This window comes from Oncorhynchus kisutch, linkage group LG6, assembly GCF_002021735.2.
Source record: "Oncorhynchus kisutch isolate 150728-3 linkage group LG6, Okis_V2, whole genome shotgun sequence".
Lineage (NCBI taxonomy): Eukaryota > Metazoa > Chordata > Actinopteri > Salmoniformes > Salmonidae > Oncorhynchus > Oncorhynchus kisutch.
Window position 1 is genome coordinate 39,928,827 of NC_034179.2, and position 23,939 is coordinate 39,952,765.

The 23,939-nt window shown below is 42.1% G+C and overlaps 1 protein-coding gene across 3 annotated transcripts in view; it reads right to left on the reverse strand.

Moving 5' to 3' along the window:
* ddx10 (DEAD (Asp-Glu-Ala-Asp) box polypeptide 10) overlaps positions 1–23,939 on the reverse strand; it is a 66,541-nt gene that overhangs the window by 16,912 nt on the left and 25,690 nt on the right. For all 3 annotated transcript variants that reach the window (XM_020485662.2, XM_020485664.2, XM_020485663.2), the window contains 3 exons: positions 10,503–10,622; positions 9,494–9,664; positions 3,466–3,522 (listed from right to left, as the gene is read on the reverse strand). In XM_020485662.2, the coding sequence (XP_020341251.1) occupies positions 3,466–3,522; positions 9,494–9,664; positions 10,503–10,622 (348 nt within the window). The remainder of the gene's footprint in view (positions 1–3,465; positions 3,523–9,493; positions 9,665–10,502; positions 10,623–23,939) is intronic.

Here is a 23,939-nt window from a genome sequence, read left to right on the forward strand (position 1 = left end):
GCTACTCAGGCTTGAAAATGTGAAGAAAAAAATAATAATTTATGAATCACATTTGTATTTGGCGTACCCACGACGGCAACCCAGTTTGGGAATACCTGCCTTAAGGTATCCAACTACTTGACATTGTGCTTATATGATCAATAGCACCCTTAGAAACAAGATGCTGCATCTTTATCTTGCCCAGAGAACTTGAAGATTAAATAAGACCTTGAAGACTAAATAAATACTCCAGGATCACAAAACCACACAAAATCAAAACTTCAAATGACAAAAAAAACTTTAAACTCAAGGACAGTGTAGAAGGCACTTCATTTTGTTAACAAGCTATATCTGACCTAAGACTTTCCCAATTCCTTCCAAATCCTTAACAAACAAGCACGAAGTCTCCCCAAGCGTTAGCCTGGATAAGTCTGGCCTGCTGCTTTATTGAGGGCACCATGGTTGCGCTCGCAGGCTTTGGGGAAAAGTGTTAGCGATGATAAATGAGACAACAGTGGAGGGCTGAAGGCACGTTGCCCAGTGGAGACAGCCTGTAATGCTCTAATTGTCTCTGTGTGAGTGGGAGGATGGCAGAGTGAGAAGTGTTCAGTATGGCGGTGCATAGTTCAACACACAGCCCCCATCAATACCAGGATGAAGCAGCCTGGTTTACCATGCAGCTGCTAAAACATAAGAGCAGACTTCAGGGCCAACAGAAGATGAACGAATTGAGAAAAAAAAGCTACTTTAAAAAATGGGCAGATTTAAAGCTGTAATGTGTAGGTTTTTGTGATACCCAACCAAATTCACAGAAATGTGTTATAAATCTGTAATTCTCATTGAAAGCAAGTCTAAGAAGTTGTAGATATGTTCTATGTGCTCAATTTCTATGATTCCCGGTCTTCTGCATCGTACTTTAGGTTTTGTACACTAGCTTCAAACAGCTGAAAATACAATATTTTTTATTTTTGGGTTTAGATGGTACAATAATTCTCTACACCAGTGGTCACCAACCTTTTATTTTTTGATTTCGTGGTATCCAAACAGTAGTTCCAGTCTAGTCCCGTCGCCGAAATTCCCGTACGGACTCTGGAGAGGCGAAGGTCAAAACACAACCCAGCCAAGCCGCACTGCTTCTTCACACAATGCCCGCTTAACCCGGAAGCCAGCCGCACCAATGTGTCGGAGGTAACACCGTACACCTGGCGACCGTGTCAGTGTGCATGCACCCAGCCCACCACAGGAGTTGCTAGTGCGCGATGGGACAAGAACATCCCTGCCGGCCAAACTCTCTCCTAACCCGGACGACGCTGGGCCAATTGTGCGCCGCCCCCATAGGTCTTCTGGTTGCAGCTGGCTGCGACAGAGCCTGGACTCGAACCAGGATCTCTAGTGGCCCAGGTAGCACTGCCTTAGACCACTGCGCCATTTGGGATGCCTACCAACCTTTTCTAAGTCAAGATCACCAAGTCAAAATGCAAGCCGACCTCTACTGCTCAGATTATTAGAATGTGTTTAACATGAGGTCTGTGCTGTAGGCCCAATACATTAGCACTGCATATTGGCCACGCTTGAACTGCCCCACCAATTGTGTGTGGCTCAGACCATTTTCAAAATTATATTTCAACATTTTAGGTACATGATCACACTGCTAGATCATTTGTTGCATTACTTCGAATGTCGGATGCGAGGCTCCCTCCCCCAGCTGATGGCGAAACTTAAGTCAAACTGCATTATTCATGCCTCATGCGCAAATTAATGGTGTTACTCCTATGACCAGAGAAAGAAAAATCTCTATATATTAAAAAAGCCAAGCAGCAAATAATAACGCAAGCTTATCAAAACACTTCGCTATATTCATTCATTGTAGCTGCAGGCTGCTTGTAGCGTGAGTGGAATTAGAGAGAACACATATTTTATGGCTTATAAAACTGTTGAACAAAGTTGACAGTGCTGAATAACTTAATTATAAGCTAACTCATAATAACAGCAGCTCTTTGCTGTATTCGTTGAGTCTTTCTCTAGTCATGGTTTTAAAAGTGTTGAAATCTCACATTATTAACTTTGCTGTGCGGTCGAAGCTTCTTTTATCAGTCTATGGCTCGAGGAAACTGTGCAGACACGGTAATCTGATTGGCTAGTGGTAGGCCTATAGGTGCACTTGATTCTCTCTCTGGGCCTGCCGGATAGGCGGAGTTCTACTTTCAGACACATTTAGTGCTTAAAAAAAATGGGGACACCTTGCCTTCCCAGCGCTAAGGCTGCTGAATCAAGTGCACCTACCACCAACAGTGCAAAATGAAAAAAATAAATAGCAAGGCTTAATCATATTTTTTTACAGAAACGTTTGGTGAGCGACTAGGAATGGCTTGGAGATCGACCGATTGGTGAATACTGCGCGACACGATTGTTGCTTGTTTTGTCACAAACTGATATTAGGCGAAATATTAGAATTTTAGCAACCAGGAAATGCCGGAGCCATTTCTACATAGTATTTCTTTAAAGAAAGATGGGAAACGTGGATTCATTTTCCCCTTATTAGTCTCCCGCGTCACTGAAGAGGCCAAATAGGAGTGCTAAACAGAGCAGGAGACGTAAGGTAGGCTATACACCAGAGTGGTAGGAGGCATCAGAAGAGCTGCCGGAAGGGGGATTAGAGAAATGCCACCCTAACACCTCCGGAGTATCTATCACTGCAAGCCAGCATTAATGTAATGACACTGTGTGTTTGATTGACAGGAGAGAAAGAAAGAGTGCTGGCATGGTAATTATGCTGAGGTTGAAGACAAGATTTTTCATTTCCACATTACGCAAGACGAATTCAGCAGGCGGGCAGACGGACACAAGCTGAGCAGAGGGGGATTTAATATTACACGGAGAGGGACTCGCCTCTGCTGAAGACACCCCAGATGCTTTGTGACCGGGATCTTGCGTAAGACAAGGAACTACTCTCTCAGTCTCATCATCACGTGGCAGGAGTGGAGCCAATTCAGCTGGCGATAGAGAAGCTCTATGGAGCGTTTGGTATTTGTCTGCAGAAAAGCATGTCCCCTTTTGTGAAGTTAACACTTCACATGACTCACTAGAGGGGCTGACATTAATGACCCTGTAAAGTACCATTGTGCTTGTCCCATTCTCTCCTCAATGAATTCTGTTCCAATCTAAAAGCTAAGTGCTACATCGGCATCAGGGGACTCTGTGTTCTTCGTCTGACATTGGCTGAAGAAGAGAGAATACTCCTTCTGCCTTTGTTACAAAGACGAAGGGGTAGAGTGTGGCCCTCACTTTTAGAGACTGCCTCTCCTTTTGAAGCTAGACGAGTTCAATAGCAGCATCCTGACAGAAGTATCACTTTAAACAGCCACGGTTTAACGTAACACGAGTGAAGGGGAGCTAGTGAATGGAGTCAAACCCATTTAGGATGTGATGGATTTTAAGAGGGGTTTGGGGGGAGAAATTCTAATGTAAAATGGAGGAGAGACTTACCTCAGCGTACTGCTTGCTGGCTTCTCTTCTGGCAGCGTTCTCCTTCAGTCTCTTCTCCTGTGGGAGAGAAGAGGGAGACTGAGTTTGGAGCAATGTCAGTCTGACCAGATTTAGGTGTCGTATATCTCTGACAATCCATGCCTTTCAGGGCAGGTTGTTTTGGGGTGAAATGGCTGTATTTCGTTAGATTGTCAGAGATTCCATGAGAGGATATGCTTTCTCTTTTTTGTTCTATGTAGTTTTTTTTAATGATAAGATTCACTGGTTACTGCCTCTAAGCTAAGACATTTTCCATGGGTCATAGAAGAGAGGGGATGGGAGGAAAGAAAGCAGACAGAGGAGTGGAGGTTAGACAGGTCACAATAGAGTATCGAGGGGCAGCCACATCCTTCAGGTGGGAAAAAAACACCAAACAAATCTAAACAAAATGGCTGACTTGCAAAACACAGTCCAAAATAAAGCAGACCTCCACCATTATCATTTGGCCAACACGGCATATTCAGGGAGAACTGACCACAGTAAACGACTTGACACGGGAGTGAAACCCTCGCTAGAGGGGAAAAATAATGATAGTGTGAGAAAACAGAAGCCTATTTATATGCAGCGGGAGAATGCATTAGGAAATGTCAGCAGCTGATACAGGAGTTCTTCATTTCTGCCCCAAATGTCACTCAGTGAAAACCACATTTTGCATTAGAATGTGTGTGTGTATTAGGGTTGAATATTTTCCCGGTATTTTACAAAATGTTCCATCCAGAGAATAAATAAGTTATCCAGTATTTCCAGCACAAACCAGAAGTGTCATACTAAAGCATATAGCTTTGATTAAAGCTTTGATCGGCATTAAAATGAAAGCCTGATGAGCCATACATTAAATACATTTTATGAGCCCAAGGCCAAATGATTGTGCCATTATCCGATACATAGAGACTATTGTTAGGTTCTAATTTTCAGAGTAAAAACTCCACGGATACTATGAAAGCTCAAACCAAGTTTATTCTTCTTAGAGGATCAATACAGCTGCATTAGACAAAGACATCGTTCACACAAGCACTGATATTTAACCATTTCTCCTAGGCTGAGTCTCCTCCTACACATCTGAACAAACATTGTATCTTTATTGCTAGGCAGGAAACTAAGTGATACGGGCCATAAACCTTTTTCTCCCTTAACGAGACCCTTTTTAATTTAATTTTTATTTATTTCACCTTTACTTAACCAGGTAGGCTAGTTGAGACCAAGTTCTCATTTACAACTGCGACCTGGCCGAGAGAAAGCAAAGCAGTTTGACACATACAACACAGAGTTACACATAACCCAAAGTGATGAAGCTGTTTGTATGTGGCTGCTATGAAAGTGAACTGTGTGTGCAGGTGATCAAGGGTGTATTCATTCTGCCGATTCTGTTGAAAAACATTTCTGAAAAGGAAGCAAATGGAATGTAACAGGGATAAATATAGCTGAATTTGTCTAATCGAAACTTGTTTGCAACTGCTGTTGGGACTAATGATTACACCCTAGATCAGCTAGATGCAGGCAAGAGTGTGCAAGGCGGTATTGAATGAGTCACTCTCTGTCACCTTGATTACTCCAATTGGTCTCTCGACCTGTGCACCTATATTATCAACTTTCATTTGTAGGCGAGGTTGTAGCAACCTTATGATGGGTATAGGGCAAATTCTAGTATCATGTAGTAGCCTAAATCTTTCGATGTTACATTGAGCTGGGTGAATGGAATATGAATGACAGTCATCCAATATGCTGTAATATAATTTTGATTTATCCTTTATTTAACTAGGCAAGTCAGTGAAGGACAAATTATTTTACAATGACATCCTACCCCGGAAATAAGGCCAAGAAACAAAAATAATGGTCCTCCCTAATCTTAAACAGCAGCGACCGCCACTAGTGGGTGTGTGTGTGGTGGGGAGGAGGGGAATGGCTGCTGTCCTACAGCCATCCACTCCCTCCTCATTTGTCTGTGATATGGGAGGAAGGCTAGAACCGGGCTCTCATTGGTTTTCACCTGACTCTCATTGGTTTTCAGGCCACAAGGTATGAGCAGGGGGAGGGTTTCTAAAGCCTTTTACAGAGCTAGCGAGGAGCACAGGGCCGTGACCGAATGAAAATATGGGAATCTACTCTGGCCCGGCCTCCAAACGATGCAGAAAAGTGGTGGAGGGAGAGCGATAGCAAGAGCATAAGAAAGGAAGTGGGAGAAGAGAGAGCGAACACCAGAGGGAGTCGTGACTAACAAATAAGTTATGGATCTATTAGGACGGTCTGGGGAGAGTAATACATTTTCCCCACTGAGCTGCCTTCCATTAGTATGGGCCACGGCCACCAGACTAGTAACTGCCCATCTAGTTGGCAGTCTGTCAGCATGCCTCCGGTCCCTCAGTCAGCATGCTGTGTGCAGTTACAGTAGCTACAGTGGTCCAGAGCGGTTGGCTCTCTACTGTAGAAGTACAGGGGGCAAGTTCAGTTAGAACGTCAAACTAAAACGATCACAACAGTGTTTGAGTAGGGTCTTGGTACAGCCAGAGACAGAGAGTTAGCTACATGAGGGATATTTAGCACGCCAGCCAGCTAGGAATGATTCATGTTGGTGAATGCTGCTAATTGATTTCTGGACACGCGTCTGAGTGTCGGAGGCAGCGTGCTGCACAGAAATTTAAATGGATTTTTAAAGTGTCTGTTTTTCCCTTCACGCGTCAGCCGTCATCACAACAACCATTCTTGGCAATGCTCGGCGAGCACGACAAATGAACGGGACAAGGCGTTAATCACAACAGCCATGCCTAATAGACCTGCTGGGGGAGTGCCTGCAGCATAACTTAATTGTCGAGACCATGAGATGAGCCACTCGAGGGCCGCCCTTTACGGGGGAGGTGGCTCACCTACACAACACTTCAGCAGAGCTAATGCATGCTTGACATTAACCACATTTTCATCCATAGTTTGAGTAACGTCATGTTTTTTTAAAATCACAACAGATGGTGGAAACAGGTAGCTTCGGTACAATTTTACAAATGGCAACAGAATTTGTTCGTTCGACACGGTGGGATCTTTTTGTGGCTGTAAAATTAAGTATGTGAGAAATGGTGGGACAAACGCCTTTATGCGCAAATATTGACATAATAACCATCATATCGAAGTAAACTTCGAGTCGTGCTATGACATGGTGTTGTCCTCCCAAGGTGACTCGGGAAACCATGCAGTTTATAAGGCTACAGATGAAATACGTTATGATGAACTTAACAGGGTGGTGAGAGTGCACTGTGATCTTGATGCTCCTTCCAAATAAATAGAGGGTCTTACTCTGGTGACATGATTGACGCTTGACTGCCGTTTGACAAAAACAAATATTATCGCTCTGATCCATAATAATTATGTAGACTAGCCTACTCGCACTGTATCTGTGAGCTGTTGGCTAGAGCGCATGTGCCAAAACCAGAGTAGGTATACTTCTATTTAACTCAATAGTTTGTGACAAAACTATCGGTAGAGTTGAAAATGCGATGGAAACACATTGAACTTTAGATTTTTATTTGGTACATGAAAACTTAAGCCACTGGTGGGAAAATGCGCAAATTTTCTTTATGTTAATTACAGAATATTCAAATGAAAATCAAACTTTTTATCATAAATCTCTCAAGTAATCAGTCATTTGTGTAAGTGCTGTGCTTGTTGAATGTCCTTCCTTATAAGCATGCTGAAAGTCTGTTGTCAATTTGTTTACTGTAAAATAGCATTGTATCTGGTCAAAGGTTGGTAACAGGTTGATTGGTCAGCTCTTTGAGCCAGTAAAGGAGACTTTACTATTCTTAGGTAGAGGAAGGACTTTAGCTTCCTCCAGGCCCGAGGGCACAAACTTTCTAGTAGGCTAAAATTGAACACTTGGCAAATAGGAGTGGCAATATCGTCTGCTATTATCCTCAGTCATTTTCCATCCAAGTTGTCAGACCCCGGTGGCTTGTCATTGTTGATAGACAACAAAAAAACTTCCTCTTCCACACTCACTTTCCGGAATTCAAAATTACTATTCTTGTCTTTCATAATTTGGTCAGATATACTTGGATGTGTAGTATCAGCATTAGTTGCTGACATGTCATGCATAAGTTTGCTAATCTTGCCAATTAAAAAATAATTTAAGTAGTATCAGTGGGTTTTGTAATGAATCTGATTCAATGAATGATGGAACGGCGCTTGCATTTTCCCCAAAATTTCATTGAAGGCGCTCCAAAGCGTTTTACTATCATTCTTTGTTTTAAAGTGTAGCTTCGTCTTTTTATTCAGTTTAGTCACATTATTTATACATTTGCAGTACGTTTGCCAATCGGTTGTGCAGCCAGACTTATTTGCAATTCCTTCTGCTTCATCCCTCTCAACCATAACATTTTTAAATTCCTCATCAGGTTTTGATGAACTGTAACCTTTGCTAGTAAAGTGAAATACTAGTGGGTTATTTAGCTTTGGGTTAATTGAGTAGAAGGTAATTGTATAAGGGTGAAAAAGAAATCCCTGACATTGACTACACTGCTAAAATGACTTTATTCTGTTCTATATGAGTTTTCTACACATTGTGCAATGTATATATTCCCTCATCAACACAACACATGCCTTTCAAAGGCCAGTCATTACTACTTCCAATCAAATCATAAGATAATAATCTCATAAAATAAAATAAGGTAGCAACGAGTGGGTGAGACAATAGCATCCAGCAGTCAATATTTATCCACTGGCAAGGAAAGTACTTTCTCTGCAAATCAGATAAGCTGAGCAAACTTTCTGCAGTTATTTTAGTGGAGAAACGAACCTCGCTCTCGAAAATATTAACTGAACCTAATCTCCCCGTCTGCCTGTGGGCTCCCAAGCTGTGTGCCAGACTCAGACATGTCTGTTATTGTCATTTGGGTTTCAACCTGCGATATACTATATATGGGATTAAAAATAGAACCTGGAGTGGGAGGGACGGGTGCAGCACGACAGGCTTTGCCTTCTCCTCTGGGCAAATCTAGAACACTCATATCCAAACAGAGTTTGAGCTCCAGTACTGTACTAGCCCACATTTTTTAGATTTTACTGCAGTAGAACTAAGATGGTCTTTTAATAGCTTACATTTTGACCTTGTTATACATTAAAAAAAAAATTAAAAAAAAAGGCAATTAGATATCAATCATGTTTATTGATATCTATCTATCTAAGCCCAATACAAGGCCTATAAAGACCACCTAGTTTCTGATACATTTTTCTGCCCTAATCTAACAGGTTATTGAATTTAATGTGCAGAGCCCATTTCTAAGCACATTGAATGCTTGGTCTTGCCTTCCCTTGGCCTTGCCTTCCCTTTCATCTGGTCCCCACTGATACTGTGCAGCTCCAACAGCTGCTTCAAGTCATTCCAGAGACCCATCTGGCCCATGCCTGTCCTCAATCACTGAGGTTATAACCTCAGGGCGCGTGTGTGTGTGTGTGTGTGTGTGTGTGTGTGTGTATCTATGCGTATGTGTGAGCGTGCACGTGTCACAGCTGTGACATTTATTTTTCATACAGTACCTGCTGGGTGCAGAGTGGGGGAGATTAAGTTGGAGCATTTAACTGGCTCCGTTGACAGCGATTCATATAAACATCCAACCAGGTGCTAAGGTACCCTAAGGGACCTTGCAGCAGTAACAATACAGGAATATATTATGTCATGTACATTATGATTATGCAGTTTGTACTACTTTATTGTCACCCCCCCCCTCCCCCTTCAGTGCAGGAGGATCACCATTAGGATCAAATGCTGCTTTCCCAAATGATGCAGGGAAATAATTGACTAACCTCCTGCCCGAGGCTGCGGTATGGGCTAGTGAAGCAACCGTTTGACACTGTGACTGAACTACAGTCTTACCCTGTGTTTTTGCTTCTGTCTACAGTCTTGACTGCTTTTTCTGCTTGATTTGATGCATTTTTTTCTTTGACGGCTGTGCGGCAGTCTTCACCCGTGTGTTTGTTTAACTTAATGATTGTACTACAGTCTTACCCTGTGTTTCTCTTTGACTTTACGCCTGTACTCCAGCTTGTCAAACTCCTGGTCCTCTCGGCGCAGCCTCTCTCTGGCCTCCTCCACATTGATGCCCGACGTGCAGTCCTCATCCTCCCCCTCTGTGGCTGGCACGGCCGTCCTCTGGAGCGGGGGCCACTGCTGCACCATCTGGAGAGCGAGGGGCATAGACCAACACAGAGTTAAATCACAACACTGCAATGGTGCCATCTCATTTTCAGCTGGATAGGAATCAACACATATGCACACACAAAAACATTTATCCACACACAAACGCACACATAGAAGAGGGCATACAACACACGTTTAGTCTCCTTCATTACATTTGCAGCTGGCTGGGATTCAATGCAGCCAACACAACTAAACATCACAGGTGCCATCTAATTGTCTCTGAATGGTGGTTGTAATGGCAAGCAATTACGCTGAGACTCATAATTGTAACTTTAAAATGTATACCAAAGAAAAAACATTGATTTCAAAGTTCAACAAAACTCTAGGCACAAGGACTACTTTTTATGTTCCACAGAATTTTACAAAAACACATTTATAGGAAGAAGTGTACAGATACAAAGATTGGTAACAGAATAAAACTGAGGAAGATGTTACCGTAATTAATACATACATTAAACAATAACTGGGAAAAACTGTGCAGATGCAACATTTGGTAACAGAATTACAGTAAAATCTCCCACAGTTTTATTGTTACCAAACATTATATCTGCACATGCTTTATTTATACAAATGATTGCGCAAATTATTCAAAGTAGTCATTGTGCATAGAGTTGTTTGTTTTGTTCAACTTTAAAATCCATGGTTTTTGTTTGGCAGATATTTTAAAGTGAAAAATCTAAGCGTAAATCTGTTAGCGTGGAATTGCCCGTAAACAAATGGGTTCTCTCATTTAGCTGATGCAGAGCCTGCAGCCAAAAATTGTATCACTGGATCTGACTCAAAATAAAATGGAATGTAGATAAATGTTTGCACAAACCTGTCCGTCTTCAGTGAAAACTAATTTGGTGTTGACTTGGAAGTTTCTCTTCAGGACTTTCTTGGCCTCTTTGAACTTGGTCTCTTTTTCTGTTTTCTTAATGGTGTTACTGTCAGTTTCCTGTAATGAGAGAGGAAATGATAACAATGCTGCATATATTTACATTTATAAACTGGGTGGTTCGAGCCCTGAATGCTGATTGGCCTATGACAAAAACACATTTTTACTGCAGTAATTACATTGGTAACCACTTTATAATAGCAATAAGGGACCATGGGTTTGTTATAATATGGCCAATATACCAGTGCTACGGGCTTTTAAGCACGACGCAACGCAGAGTGCCTGGACACAGCCCTTAACCGTGGTATACTGGTTATATACCACCACCCATCGGGCCTTATTGCTTAAATAAACCTAACACAATCGAACTGCTAATGTAACACCTCATAATATTGATCATGTTGACTTCCCTGCCTGAAACGGTCAGTCCCTGCTACATGTAGCTAGACAACTTTGCCATTATGTCAGCAGGTTAAGACCGGAGACTCAGGAATGCTGACAAAGATAAACTAAGCATCTTTACAGAGAGCCATTAGGAGTGTCCACACATTGCCTCAGTGGATTTTTTTGCAAAAAAAAAAAAAGAATTTCCCAGCCCCTGACAGAGTGCAGTTTTGCGATCTCTATTGGTAGTAAATAGTTTAATTCTTAAATTAATGTCAAACAATTTACAGGGCAACTGGCCTATCTTCTGAGGTAGGAATCCAGACAAAGGTCAGTAGTACACTACAGCAGCAGCCTACTCTCTCAAAGTGAGCCTCGGACATGTCAGAGTAAAAAGAGTATATACAGTATGAGTCAAAAGTTTGAACACACCTCATTCAAGGGTTTTTATTTTTTACAATGTTCTACTTTGTAGGATAATAGAAGACAAACTATGAAATAAAATATGGAATCATGTAGTAACCAAAAAAAGTGTTAAATCTAAATATATTTTAGATTTTTCAAAGTAGCCACCCTTTGCCTTGACAGCTTTGCACACTTGGCATTCTCTCAACCAGCTTCATGAGGTAGTCACTGGAATGCATTTCAATTAACAGGTGTGCCTTGTTAAAAGTACATTTTTAGAATTGTACTTCTTAATGCATTAGAGCCAATCGGTTTTGCTGTGACAAGGAAGGGTTGGTATACAGTTGATAGCCCTATATAGGGCAAAGACCAAGTCCATATTATGGCAAGAACAGCTCAAATAAGCAAAGACCAACAGTTACTTTAACACACGAAGGTCAGAAATTTGAACGTTTCTTCAAGTGCAGTCACAAAAACCATCAAGCGCTAGGATAAAATAGGCTCATGAGGACCGCCACAGGAAAGGAAGAGACAGTTACCGCTGCTGCAGAGGATACGTTCATTAGAATTACCAGCCTCAAAAACTGGCAAATAACTGCACCTCAGATTGCAGCCCAAATAAATCCTTCAGAGTTCAAGTAACAGACACATCTCAACATCAACTGTAAGAAGAAGAGACTTGCTTGAGCCAAGAAACACGAGCAATGGACATTAGACCGGTGGAAATCTGTTATTTTGTCTGATGAGTCCAAATTTGATATTTTTGGTTCCAAACAATGTGTCTTTGTGAGACGCAGAGTAGGTGAACGGATGATCTCCGCATGTGTGGTTCCCACCGTGAAGCATGGAGGTGGTGGTGTGATGGTGCTTTGCTGGTGACACGGTCTGTGATTTATTTAGAATTCAAGGCACCCTTAACCCGCATGGCTACCACAGCATTCTGCAGCAATACACCATCCCATCTGGTTTGCCCTTAGTGGGACTATCATATGCTGCATATGTGGGAACTCCTTTAGGACGGTTGGAAAAGCATTCCAGGTGACTACCTCATGAAGTTGGTTGAGAGAATGCCAAGTGTGCAAATCTGTCATCGAGGCCAAGGGTGGCTACTACTATTTCAAATTATATTTTGATTTGTTGAACACTTGGTTACAACATGACTCCATATGTGTTATTTCATAGTTTTGATGTCTACACTATTACTCTAGAAAAGAAAATGGTAAAAATAGGTGTCCAAACTTGACTGGTACTGCATATGCAGTGCATTCGGAAATCATTCAGACACAGCCTTATTCTAAAACAGATTAAATTGCCCCCCCCCTCAATCTACACACAATTTAACTTTCAGCAAATGTATAAAAATACAACTGAAATATTACATTAACATAAGTATTCAGACCCTTTACTCAGTACTTTGTTGAAGCACCTTTGACAGCGATTACAGACTCAAGTCTTCTTGAGTATGACGCTACAAGCTTGGCACACCTGTATTTGGCGAGTTTCTCACATTGTCCTCTGCAGATCCTGTCAAGCTCTGTCAGGTTGAATGGTGGGCGTCGCTGCACAACTATTTTCAGGTCTCTCCAGAGATGATCGATCGGGTTCAAAGCCAGGCTCTGGCTGGGCCAATCAAGGACATTCAGAGACCTGTACCGAAGCCGCTCCTGTGTTGTCTTGGCTGTGTGCTTAGGGTCGTTGTCCTGTTGGAAGGTGAACCTTCGCCCCAGTCTGAGGTCTTGAGAGCTCTGGAGCAGGTTTTCATCAAGGATATCTGTACTTTGCTCCATTCATCTTTCCCTCGATCCTGACTAGTCTCCCAGTCCCTGCCGCTGAAAAACATCTACACAGCATGATGCTGCCACCACCATGCTTCACCATAGGGATTGTGAGAGGTTTCCTCCAGATGTGACGCTTGGCATTCAGGCCAAAGAGTTCAATCTTGGTTTCATCAGACCAGAGTCCTTTAGGTTCCTTTTGGCAAACTCCAAGCGGGCTGTCATGTGCCTTTTACTGAGGAGTGGCTTCCATCTGGCCACTCTGCCATAAAGGCCTGATTGATGGAGTGCTGCAGAGATGGGAGAACCTTCCAGAAGGACACACATCTCCACTGTAGATAAATAATTATCCGTCAGTCGGGGTCTTAACTTCCTGTTGAGAGTTAGAATAGTAGACTACACAATGTGCCACATTTGATTGTGCATCGGCAGTTTCTCTCTTGTTATGTCAGTCCCTGACAGTAGCTCAATTAACAATCAAATCATCTTTTTGCTGACATGGCTAAGTTATTCTAGCCTGTCATGTCCGAATGTGCGCCCAGGGGCCCTGACCTCCAGGGGTCCCCATTCAGGAACCCTTGTGATTTTGTTGGTCACTCTCAGATATATTAACATGGCATTAATCATGGGAAATAATGTGTATAATTGCAAGAAATTAGCTATAAAATTGCTACAACATTTTCTCTCCTCCTCATGGCACGAATCATGGAAAATTGTGTAGAATTGCAGGATATTAACTTTAAAACTAGTAAGTCTTGTTTGATTACCAACGCAACTACTGTCACTATTAAACCTGCTAGCTACTTCAGTGGATGTTGAAAACATTTCTACCTGCAAGTGTGTTAAATTATAGCCATGGTATAAAAGGGATAATTAACTCTGGGCTCTGGAAAATAATACAACTCAATATAAGGTCAGTGCCTCAACTCGTTCATTATCATTCAAGAAATTAACACAATTTCAATTGCTCCTTTAATTAGAATCTGGCCTAAATACAACCTGTAGGCTTTATAGTGCTCCAATGTTTGCCCATATTTAGATCTCTGGTTAAGCGGTTGACAAGGACACGAGGCATAACATAAACAAAGGGAATCTGATGAACATCTTTCAGTCCCGAATTGGCGTTTCGCGACAGTGATTATCCCCTAGGAATGATTCTGTGCGAACAAACGATGTTGTCGATGTAGTCAAAGCAGGAGGATAAATCAACTTTCCTTGACACATCCCAAACAATGTGCTCCATATCCAGAGCAATAGAGCACTTTGCCTAGGGTCTTAATCAAACAAGCCCTTGGAATATGACTTGACTAACCAGCACTAGACTCTGCTGAGCTGGCACTCAGAAGATAAATATTGCATGCCAGATTATTAAGAAACTATTTTTCACTTCAGAATGACCTAGGGCTACAAGGCGCTGCCTCAATGGCCGGCTTTCAGAATTTCTACCACACAGTTTATGTAGGCGTTCTCACTAAACCATATGTTGATGTATTTGGCTAGGTGGTGCATTTTATGGTTCAATAAATGAAATTCCTCCCTTGGGGACATTGATCGCCATCTTCAATTAGGAATAACTGATGTGAGCTTTTGTTAAAGAGAAAAACGTGTTTAAAAAACATGTGGCGGTAAAAATGAAATAACAGCCCATGAAATTGTTGGCTATTATGCTGGGATACTTTGTCATCCCGAAAGACATTAGATTTCCCCCAGCCAAATGAAGGAGAATTGTTCATTTTCCCAATTGAAATAGAATTAATAGAACGGACGTCCCAACACAAGTCAATGACGCGATAATGGGTGGACTGGCAGCCATTGAGTGTACGCATGCAAGGAATTAAAAGCAGAAATTGTACCCTTCAATCAGTTGAGTCAACTCAACTGACATTACAACAACAAATACATTCCATTGCATGAACCACATCAGTTAGCATAATTTGAATGAACATCCTACATTACCATGGCAATCCAGCATTAGTTGATAGAACATTCCAAATTAGCATGAAAATAATTTAATCACAATACCAGGCAGCCATTGCGAGTGTACCCATGAGTTTCCCAGTCAAATGGTCAGGGTTAGCGCTTCCAAGCCTGTTCTATTAATTATATTTCTATGACTCACACTATTCATCTATTTGAAGGTTCTTTTTAGAGTCATCTCATAAAAAAAGGACAGCAAAACCATTACGTTTCTATAGTTTGTTCTGCTGACAAACCCAGAGTCTGCCATCAGAAGGTAGTGCCATCAATTTCGAGAGCCCTATTCAAAAGACACATCAAGTGTTCTGAACAACAATGCAATAATGTGTGGCAGAGGAAAAGCTGTTGGGGGGGGGGGGTTCATTCATTCAGCCAACTACTGAATTAGACTTCAACATTCAACCTGTTGCAAAATTCACTTCGTAAACATAATGAGGTCAGCACATCATTAGCAGTACAAGACAACAACCCCCCCGTCCACCGTCCCACCTCCCTTGTCAAAACCGAATCAGTAAATGTCACTCCCTCTCCATCCCCAGTTTCTATCTCCCCACTGAGAATCTAATTGGAAGGCGCCGGCGTTGCGATTCTCACCTCAGGACCTCATTTCCTAACCCTCCTAGTTTAATAAGCGTTTCCCACGGGAGGCAGAGTCTCGCCGTGATTCTGATTCAATTAAATATCATTGGGTGTGAAGTTATTGCACTGCATTTATGGAAAAATGATGGGCCCCGTCAAAAATAAATTCTTGAGGAAAAAAACTATTGAGGAGGAATCCAATACCTGCAGTTTGCACAAAGGCACATGGCTTTCTGTATGCATTTGGAAAGACTTAAGAAGATGGGGGGGCCACAGAGTCAATTCTTACCCCATCTATATTCCAGAAATTTTTATCCCAATTTAAGAGCATGTCTTACCAATTTGCTTTGCTCTCCTCAACCTTTTGACTTCCCAGTGCATGCTGCTCTTATCTTAAATGTTAAAATGTTCTCAGGGTTAGGTAGCTGGCAGGTTGGCCTCTTGAATGGGAGCGACAATGGAAATTTGCAATATGTGAGCTTAGCAGCTAGAGTCGGAAAGCTGTTTTCGCAGCGAAGGAACTCGCTAATCTAAAAAATGTCCTACCTTTCAAAGTTGAACAAAATCTTAATGAAAAAAAATCATTAGCATGTTTGTATGTATTTAGCAATTTCGTTAGGCAAGGACAAACAAACTTCAACAATGATTCAGGTGAAACCACAAGACTCATAATGAAATGTGATACTTAGACACACAGTATATCATAAGCAGAGGGTAAGTTAAATCTCACAGAGGGGTGATTTATTGCTTGTTTCATCACTGGACAGTTGTGCGTTGAGGAGCATTCCTCTCACTGTCAGCCGAGGCTGCCCATTCTGACATGAATGGCTGAGGGCAAATGAATCAACTAGAGTGTGAATCAGACGCTCATGAATCAATTAACCAAACAATCCTTCAATCAACGGGCCGGATCAAACACCACTGTCAACAGGGGGGAACGGGGACATCAAAACAACCTGAAAGGACTTAGCATTATGCAAATGGTTGGAGTCTCTATAGTCTGATCGTTTTAATTATTCCTTTTACCCATTAGTTTCCTGAAGTGTTGGTCCCATTTTTCATGATCTGAAATAAGATCCCAAAAATGTTCCACGCGCACAAAAAGCTTGTTTCTCAATTTTTGTTTATGCACTAATGTCTTTACAACCCTGTTAGTGAGCATTTCTCCTTAGCCAAAATAATACATCCACTTGACAGGTGTGAAATATTAAGAAGCTGATTAAACAGCATGATCATTACACAGGTGCACCTTGTGCTGGGGAAAATAAATGCTACTAAAATGTGGACAGCAATGTTCAATACGGCTGTTGCCAGAGAATTGAATGTTAGTTTCTCTACCATAAGCCACGTCCAAAGTCGTTTAGAAAATTTGGCAGTATGTCCAACTGGCCTCACAACCACGCCGGCCCAGGACCTCCACATCCTTGCTTCTTCACCTGTGGGATCGTCTGGGGATGGGGGGCTGAGGAGCATATCAGTCTCTATTAAATCTCTTTCGTGGGGAAAAAGTAATTCTGATTGGCTGGGTCTGGCTCCCCGGTGGATGGACATGGCTCCCAAGTGGGTAGGCCTAAGACCTCCCAAGCTCACCCTTGGCTGCGCCATCGTTTAGGGAATAATGACTAATTCAATTGACTGATTCCCATCTATGAAATGTAACTCAGTAAAAATCTTTGAAATTGTTGCGTTTATATTGTTGTTCAGTATTGATTTAAAAGAAATGGAGAGGAAGACAGCATTGAACTAACACAACTGAGGTGCAACCTAATCTAACACTAGCATTCCTCTGAATAGAAACTGTTCCCTGCGGCTCAGTGTCAAACTATTTCATCACATTTGCCAAATTGACAGTCATAACTCTACAGCACTTACTCAGAAAACAAAACGCAGCATGCACCAACCAGCCTTAAGGCATCTAAGGTTGATAGTCAAAAGTATGTGGACACCCCGAAACACCTCATTCTAAAACTCATGGGCATTAATATGGAGTTGGTCCCTCCTTTGCTGCCATAACAGCCTCCACTCTGGGAAGGCTTTCCACTAGATTTTGAAACACTGCTGCTGGGACTTGCTTCCATTCATCCATGAGCATTAGTGAGGTCGGGCAATGATGTTGGGCGATTAGGCCCGGCACGCAGTGGGCATTCCAATTCATTCCAAAGGTGTTTGATGGGGTTGCGGTCAGGGCTCTGTATAGGCCAGTAAAGCTCTTCCACACCGATCGAGACAAACTATTTCTGTATGGACCTTGCTTTGTGCATGGGGGCATTGTCATGTTGAAAACAGGAAAGGGCCTAACCCAAACTGTTGGAAGCACGGAATCATCTAGAACATCATTCTATGGTGTACAGTTAAGATTTCCCTTCACTGGAACTAAGGGGCCTAGCCGGAACCATGAAAAAGAGCCCCAGACCATAATTCTTCCTCCAACAAACTTTATAGTTGGCACTATGCATTCAGGCAGGTAGCGGTCTCCTGGCATCCACCAAACCCAGATTTGTCAGACGGACTGCCAGATGGTGAAGCGTGATTCATCACTCAAGAGAAGGTATTTCCATTGCTCCAAAGTCCAATGGCGGAGAGCTTTACACCACACCAGCCAACGCTTGGGATTGCGGATGGTGATCTTAGGCTTGTGTGCAGCTGCTGAGCCATGGAAACCCATTTCATGAAGATCCAGATGAACAGTTCTTGTGCTAGCATTGCTTCCAGAGGCAGTTTGGAACTTGGTAGGGAGTGTTGCAATGAATTTGACAAACTGAATTGTTGGAAAGGTTTTAAGAGCTTTTAAGTAAGGCCATTCTACTGCCAATGTTTGTCTCTGGAGATTGCATGGCTGTGCGCTCAAATGTAATACACCTGTCAGCAATGATAGCGGCTGAAATAGGGGTGTCCACATACTTTGGTATATATAAAACTTCTATAGGCAGAATAAATTAAGCTAGTGTCTGAAAAAACACCAATAGGCTTTGAAAAAGAGAAATTCTAGCATTCTCTATTATATCATAAGCTTTTAGCATACCATCTGTACGATAGGCCTTAATAACCTTAAGGGGATGTCCAACGGATTTGTTTTTGTCAGGAGACAGTTTCAACAGTCTCTTCAAAATGAGGGAGAGGGGACGACAAGGATGCAATTAGGATAATGGAATTGCGGTGCTTTGCGTTCCCAATGAAAGGTGTCATTTGACATAGAGGACTGTCGACAGGCTCCTGTCCTCTCCTGAGATTGTTATTGCGGGCTGCTCTCACGAATGCTTCAATCAATCTCATCCTAACAAAGCTGCATTTTAAAGGACATCTCCTGGGAATGAGGGATGTGTTATTATGAACGGCTAGCACCACCTCCTCAAAGACAGAAACTGAAGATTAACGATGGCATTAACGGGAAGCCTTATTAACGTTTAGTGATTCCAAAAAATATATATTCATATTACGTTATCCGATGATAGAACGGACCAAAAAAAAAGCAAAAAATTTTTTTTTTTTTTTTTTTACATCATTTGTATTTTCTTTATGTAAATGGGGTTTTATAGAAGGGACCTATCTCTTGTTTTTGAGAAACATACCATAATCAGCAATTCACTTCCTCATACTCGTTGTGGAAAATGCGGTCTCTGACAAATCATGAGCAAACGCTCCAAAAACACCCAAATACGTCCTTTAAGAAATTACAATCTCTCAGTATAGTGATGCAGGTCTTTAGATATTATACAAATTAAATTCTGTGTATATCCACAAAGTTACAGTGCATTCGGAAAGTATTCAGGCCCCTTCACCTTTTCCACTTTGTTACGTTACAGCCTTTATTCAAAAATGGATGAAATGGTTTTTTCCCCCATCAATCTACACACAATACCCCATAATGAAAAAAGCAAAAACAGGTTCTTAGAAATGTTTGCACATTTACACACACACTAGCATTCAGACCCTTTACTCAGTAATTTGTTGAGGCACCTTTGGTAGCGATTACAGCCTCAAGTCTTCTTGGGTATGACACTACAAGCTTGGCTCACCTGTATTTGGGGAGGTTCTCCCATTCTTACTTGCAGATTCTCTCAAGATCTGTCAGGTTGGATGGAGAGCGTCGCTGCACAGCCATTTTCAGGCGTCTCCAGAGAAGTTCGATCAGGTGCAAGTCTGGGCTCTGGCTGGGCCACTCAAGGACATTCAGACCCAAAGCCACTCCTTCGTTGTCTTGGCTGTATGCTTAGGGTTGTTGTCCTGTTTGAAGGTGAACCACAGCTACAGTCCCTGCCGCTAAAAAACACAATGCTTCACCATAGGGATGATGGTGCAGGTTTCCTCCAGATGTGACACTTGGCATTCAGGCCAAAGAGTTCAATCGTGGCTTCATCAGACCGGAGAATCTTGTTTCTCATGGTCCGAGAGTCTTTAAGGTGCCTTTTTGCAAACACCAAGTGGGCTGTCATGTGCCTTTTACTGAGGAGTGGCTTTCATCTGGCCACTCTACCATAAAGGCCTGATTGGTGGAGTGTTGCAGAGATGGTTGTCCTTCTGGAAGGTTCTCCTATTGCCATAGAGGAACTCTGGAGCTCTGTCAGAATGACCATCAGGTTCTTGGTCACCTCACTGACCAAGACCCTTCTCCCCCAATTGCTCAGTTTGACCAGGCCGGTCAGCTCTAGGAAGAGTCTTGCTGGTGCCAAACTCCTTCCATTTAAGAATGATGTAGGCCACGGTGTTCTTGGGGACCTTCAATGCCTCAGATTTTTTTTAAATACCCTTCACCAGATCTGTGCCTCGAGAAAATCCTGTCTTGGAGCTCTACAGACAATTCCTTCGATCTCATGGCTTGATTTTTGCTCTGACATGCACCGTCAACTGTGGGATCTTATATAGACAGGTGTGTGCCTTTCCATACCATGTCCAATCAATTGAATTTACCACAGCTGGACCCCATTGAAGTTGTAGAAACATCTCAAGGATGATCAATGGAAACAGGATACACCGTAGCTCAATTTCGAGTCCCATAGCAAACGGTCTGAATTCTTATGTAAATAAAGAATGTTTAGTTTTAATACATTTGCAAAAAATTCTAAAAACCTGTTTTCACTTTGTCATTATGGGGTATTGTTTATAAAAAAATTAAAAATAATTTTAGAATAAGGCTGTAACGTAACAAAATGTGGAAAAAGTGAAGGGGTCTGAATACTTTACGAATGTACTGTATATTCCACTATTCCACTGTTGCAGCTAGAGCAATAGCTCTCCGTCCATTTTAGCAGCAGGCTACACAGAGAATGGAACAGCTGTATAGAGGAAACGGGTTGAGTTGAACAAAATGGAATATGTTGCGGATACATTTCGGAATGACAATTTCATGTGCACAACATCTAAGACCTGCACCACTATACTGAGAGTGTTTCTGAAAGGACCTATTTGGGTGTTGGAGCATGTGTTCATGTTTTTTCAGAACTGCCATAATACGCAAAGAAGGTTGAGGAAGTGAATTGCTGGTTGGGGTAACGCATAAATTAGTAGCGTATTAATATGCTCTATACCTTGTGCCAGAATATCGCAGACATTCGAGACATTTACATTATTGATATTTTAAAAGATGCACTATGTAGGAATCATTCCGTCATTTCCTGGTTGCTAAAATTCTAATTGTTCTCCTAATTTTTGTTTGTGTGACGAAAAAAACTATAGTGTAAAGAAATATTGTACCATGTAAACCACTGTGAAATATCTTATCCAAACCAAAAATATAGTATTTTCAGCTGTTTGAAGCTGTAGAACAAAACCAAAAGGAAAAGACGCATAAACAAAACTTAAGACCTGGGAGCATAGAAATAGCACATATCTACCGATTCTTAGACTTGCTTTCAATGGTAAATGACAGATATGAAATATTTCCATGTGAATTTGGTCAGGTTGCTCAAAAAGCGTCATATTGCAGCTTTAAAACGTGTCAAGTGACAATGTCAATTCAACCAATTATTATTGAAACAGCTCTACCTGAAGGAGCTTCCCAACCCCACTAGGACAGGATCAGGCCAGAAGACAGTAGTGAGGGGTCTTTCTGTTTCACTGGGTACAATGACAATCTCAGAGGTAACAGAGCGGAACAGACCCTGCAGGCCGGATTGAAAAGCTGGGGTGACACGGGTGAGGTCATCCGGATCTCTATAGAGAAGGCAATAAAAGCACTCCCAGCCATATAGTCCAGACAGCGATCGTGACAGTGGGACAACTTAATTACTGTCACATGCTGGGGGTAAAGTATATGGTCTTTCTCAGAGTGTGTGTTAACTCTGAAAGTTTCCCAGTCTCTTCGATATTCATCAACTCTTATGTGGAACGTTAACTTATTCAGGTCAAGAAATCCTTATATTATAAACCATTCATTTAATGATCTAACGTAAATGTGGCCATTTCATTCAATAGACACAGTGTACAAAACATTAACACCTGCTCGCTCCATGATATAGACTGACCAGGTGAATGATAAGCCCTTATTGACGTCACTTGTTAAATCTACTTCAAGCCCTGTAGATGAAGGGGAGAAGGTTTAAAGAAGGATTTTTATGCCTAGAGACAATTGAGACATGGATTGTGTGTGTGCCATTCAGAGGGTGAATGGGAAAGAAAATATTTAAGTGTCTTTGAACAGGGCTTGCTAGTAGGTGCCAGGCGCACCAGTTGTGTCAAGAACTGCAAGCCTGCTGGGTTTTTCACACTCAACAGTTTCCCATGTGTATCAAGAATGGTCCACCACCCAAAGGACATCCAAGGCAACTTGACACAACTGTGGGAAGTATTGGAGTCAACACGGGCCAGCATTCCTGTAGAACACGTTCAACACCTTGTAGAGTCTATCCTCTGACAAACTGAGGCTGTTCTGAGGGCAAAGAGGGGGGCTGCAACTCAATATTAGGAAGGTGTTCATAATGTTTTGAAGGGCAAAAAAATAAAAATAAAGGATTCTCACCCCATTTAAAGACAGTGAATCATGTCGGACTAGATGGAAAGCCAGCACTCCGCAGCCTCCCACACTCCAGCTGAAGGCACAGTAGATGTGACCCCGGCCACCTACAGCATATTCATAGCCCACTGCAGAGGAGTCAATGAAATAGCTAGCCTGGGCTGGCTAAACTCACCCTGACCTCTGTTCAAACACCTCTTCTCCAAACCGTTTCTACCCTACAGCGGTCTTTTTTTAAGGGAAAACTAGGATGTTTTATTTTCAACTTCACATGGGAGCTAGCCCAATTTGTTTGTCCCAAGGTGCACAGAAACTAAATATAAGACGAGAAAAAGCTTGGAAGGACCTATTTCGAATCAGTTGACACCAATTCCAGAGAAAGGAGCAGAAAGTTTACACTGAGTCACACTAGTTGTGTGCAGGGGTTTAAGAGTTGTAGCTGCCTAACTCCTCACTTAACAACAAAGACGAGTGCAACAGACAGCTTTGTCTCAGCCATTGAATTAGATTAGAAGCTCATAACCCAAACCAGCGTTATTACTGTGATGAGGTCACCACTTCAGCATCTACATCCCCTGTTAAGGAACGTACACGTAGGTGGGAACGGGGCACAAACAGTGATTTAGAGGTTCTCTCTCCAGCAGAGAGGAACCATCTGCCCAAAATTAAATCTGACATCGATGAGTATCATCCACTGCCAGATATGCGTGTAGTGATTGAGGCTCTTGGAACATGTTGTTCCCAACTTTTATAGAAACAAAGTGAACTCTACAGAAACACAGAGCAAAGCCAGGCTAAAGCGAAGGATTATATTTACATTTTTATAGTCTTTTTTTGCTCATCTTTATCAAGGGTGCCAGTAATTTCAGTCATGACTGTATATGAGACAAAGGCATTGGCAACTCAGTAGAAAACAGATGGTTGGAGATGGAACTGAACCGCTTGTCCAACTGGAGACGACAAATGCATGTAAACAAAGTGCACCTAGGCTATGCATGTATATAGCCATCTGGGTTTCCACAAATTGCCATTCTGGCAGTTTCCAGAACCATTTTCCTACCTGAAATTGGCTGTGACTGTAAACAGATGCTTGTTGTGCTTGACTGTAGAGACGAATATGTCTCTGTTGGCAGCGTGGCTCCTGACTGAGCGCCGACAGCTTTGATTGTGGTTGCTCACTCATTTGGGCATGCTAATTCTACCTTTTCCCGCTTGCATTGTTCACACACACAGACGCTGCTGCTTTTCCAAAATTAGGCAGAAAAGCACACACAGCAACACATCTAAGTCGAACAAAAGCCCAAATGG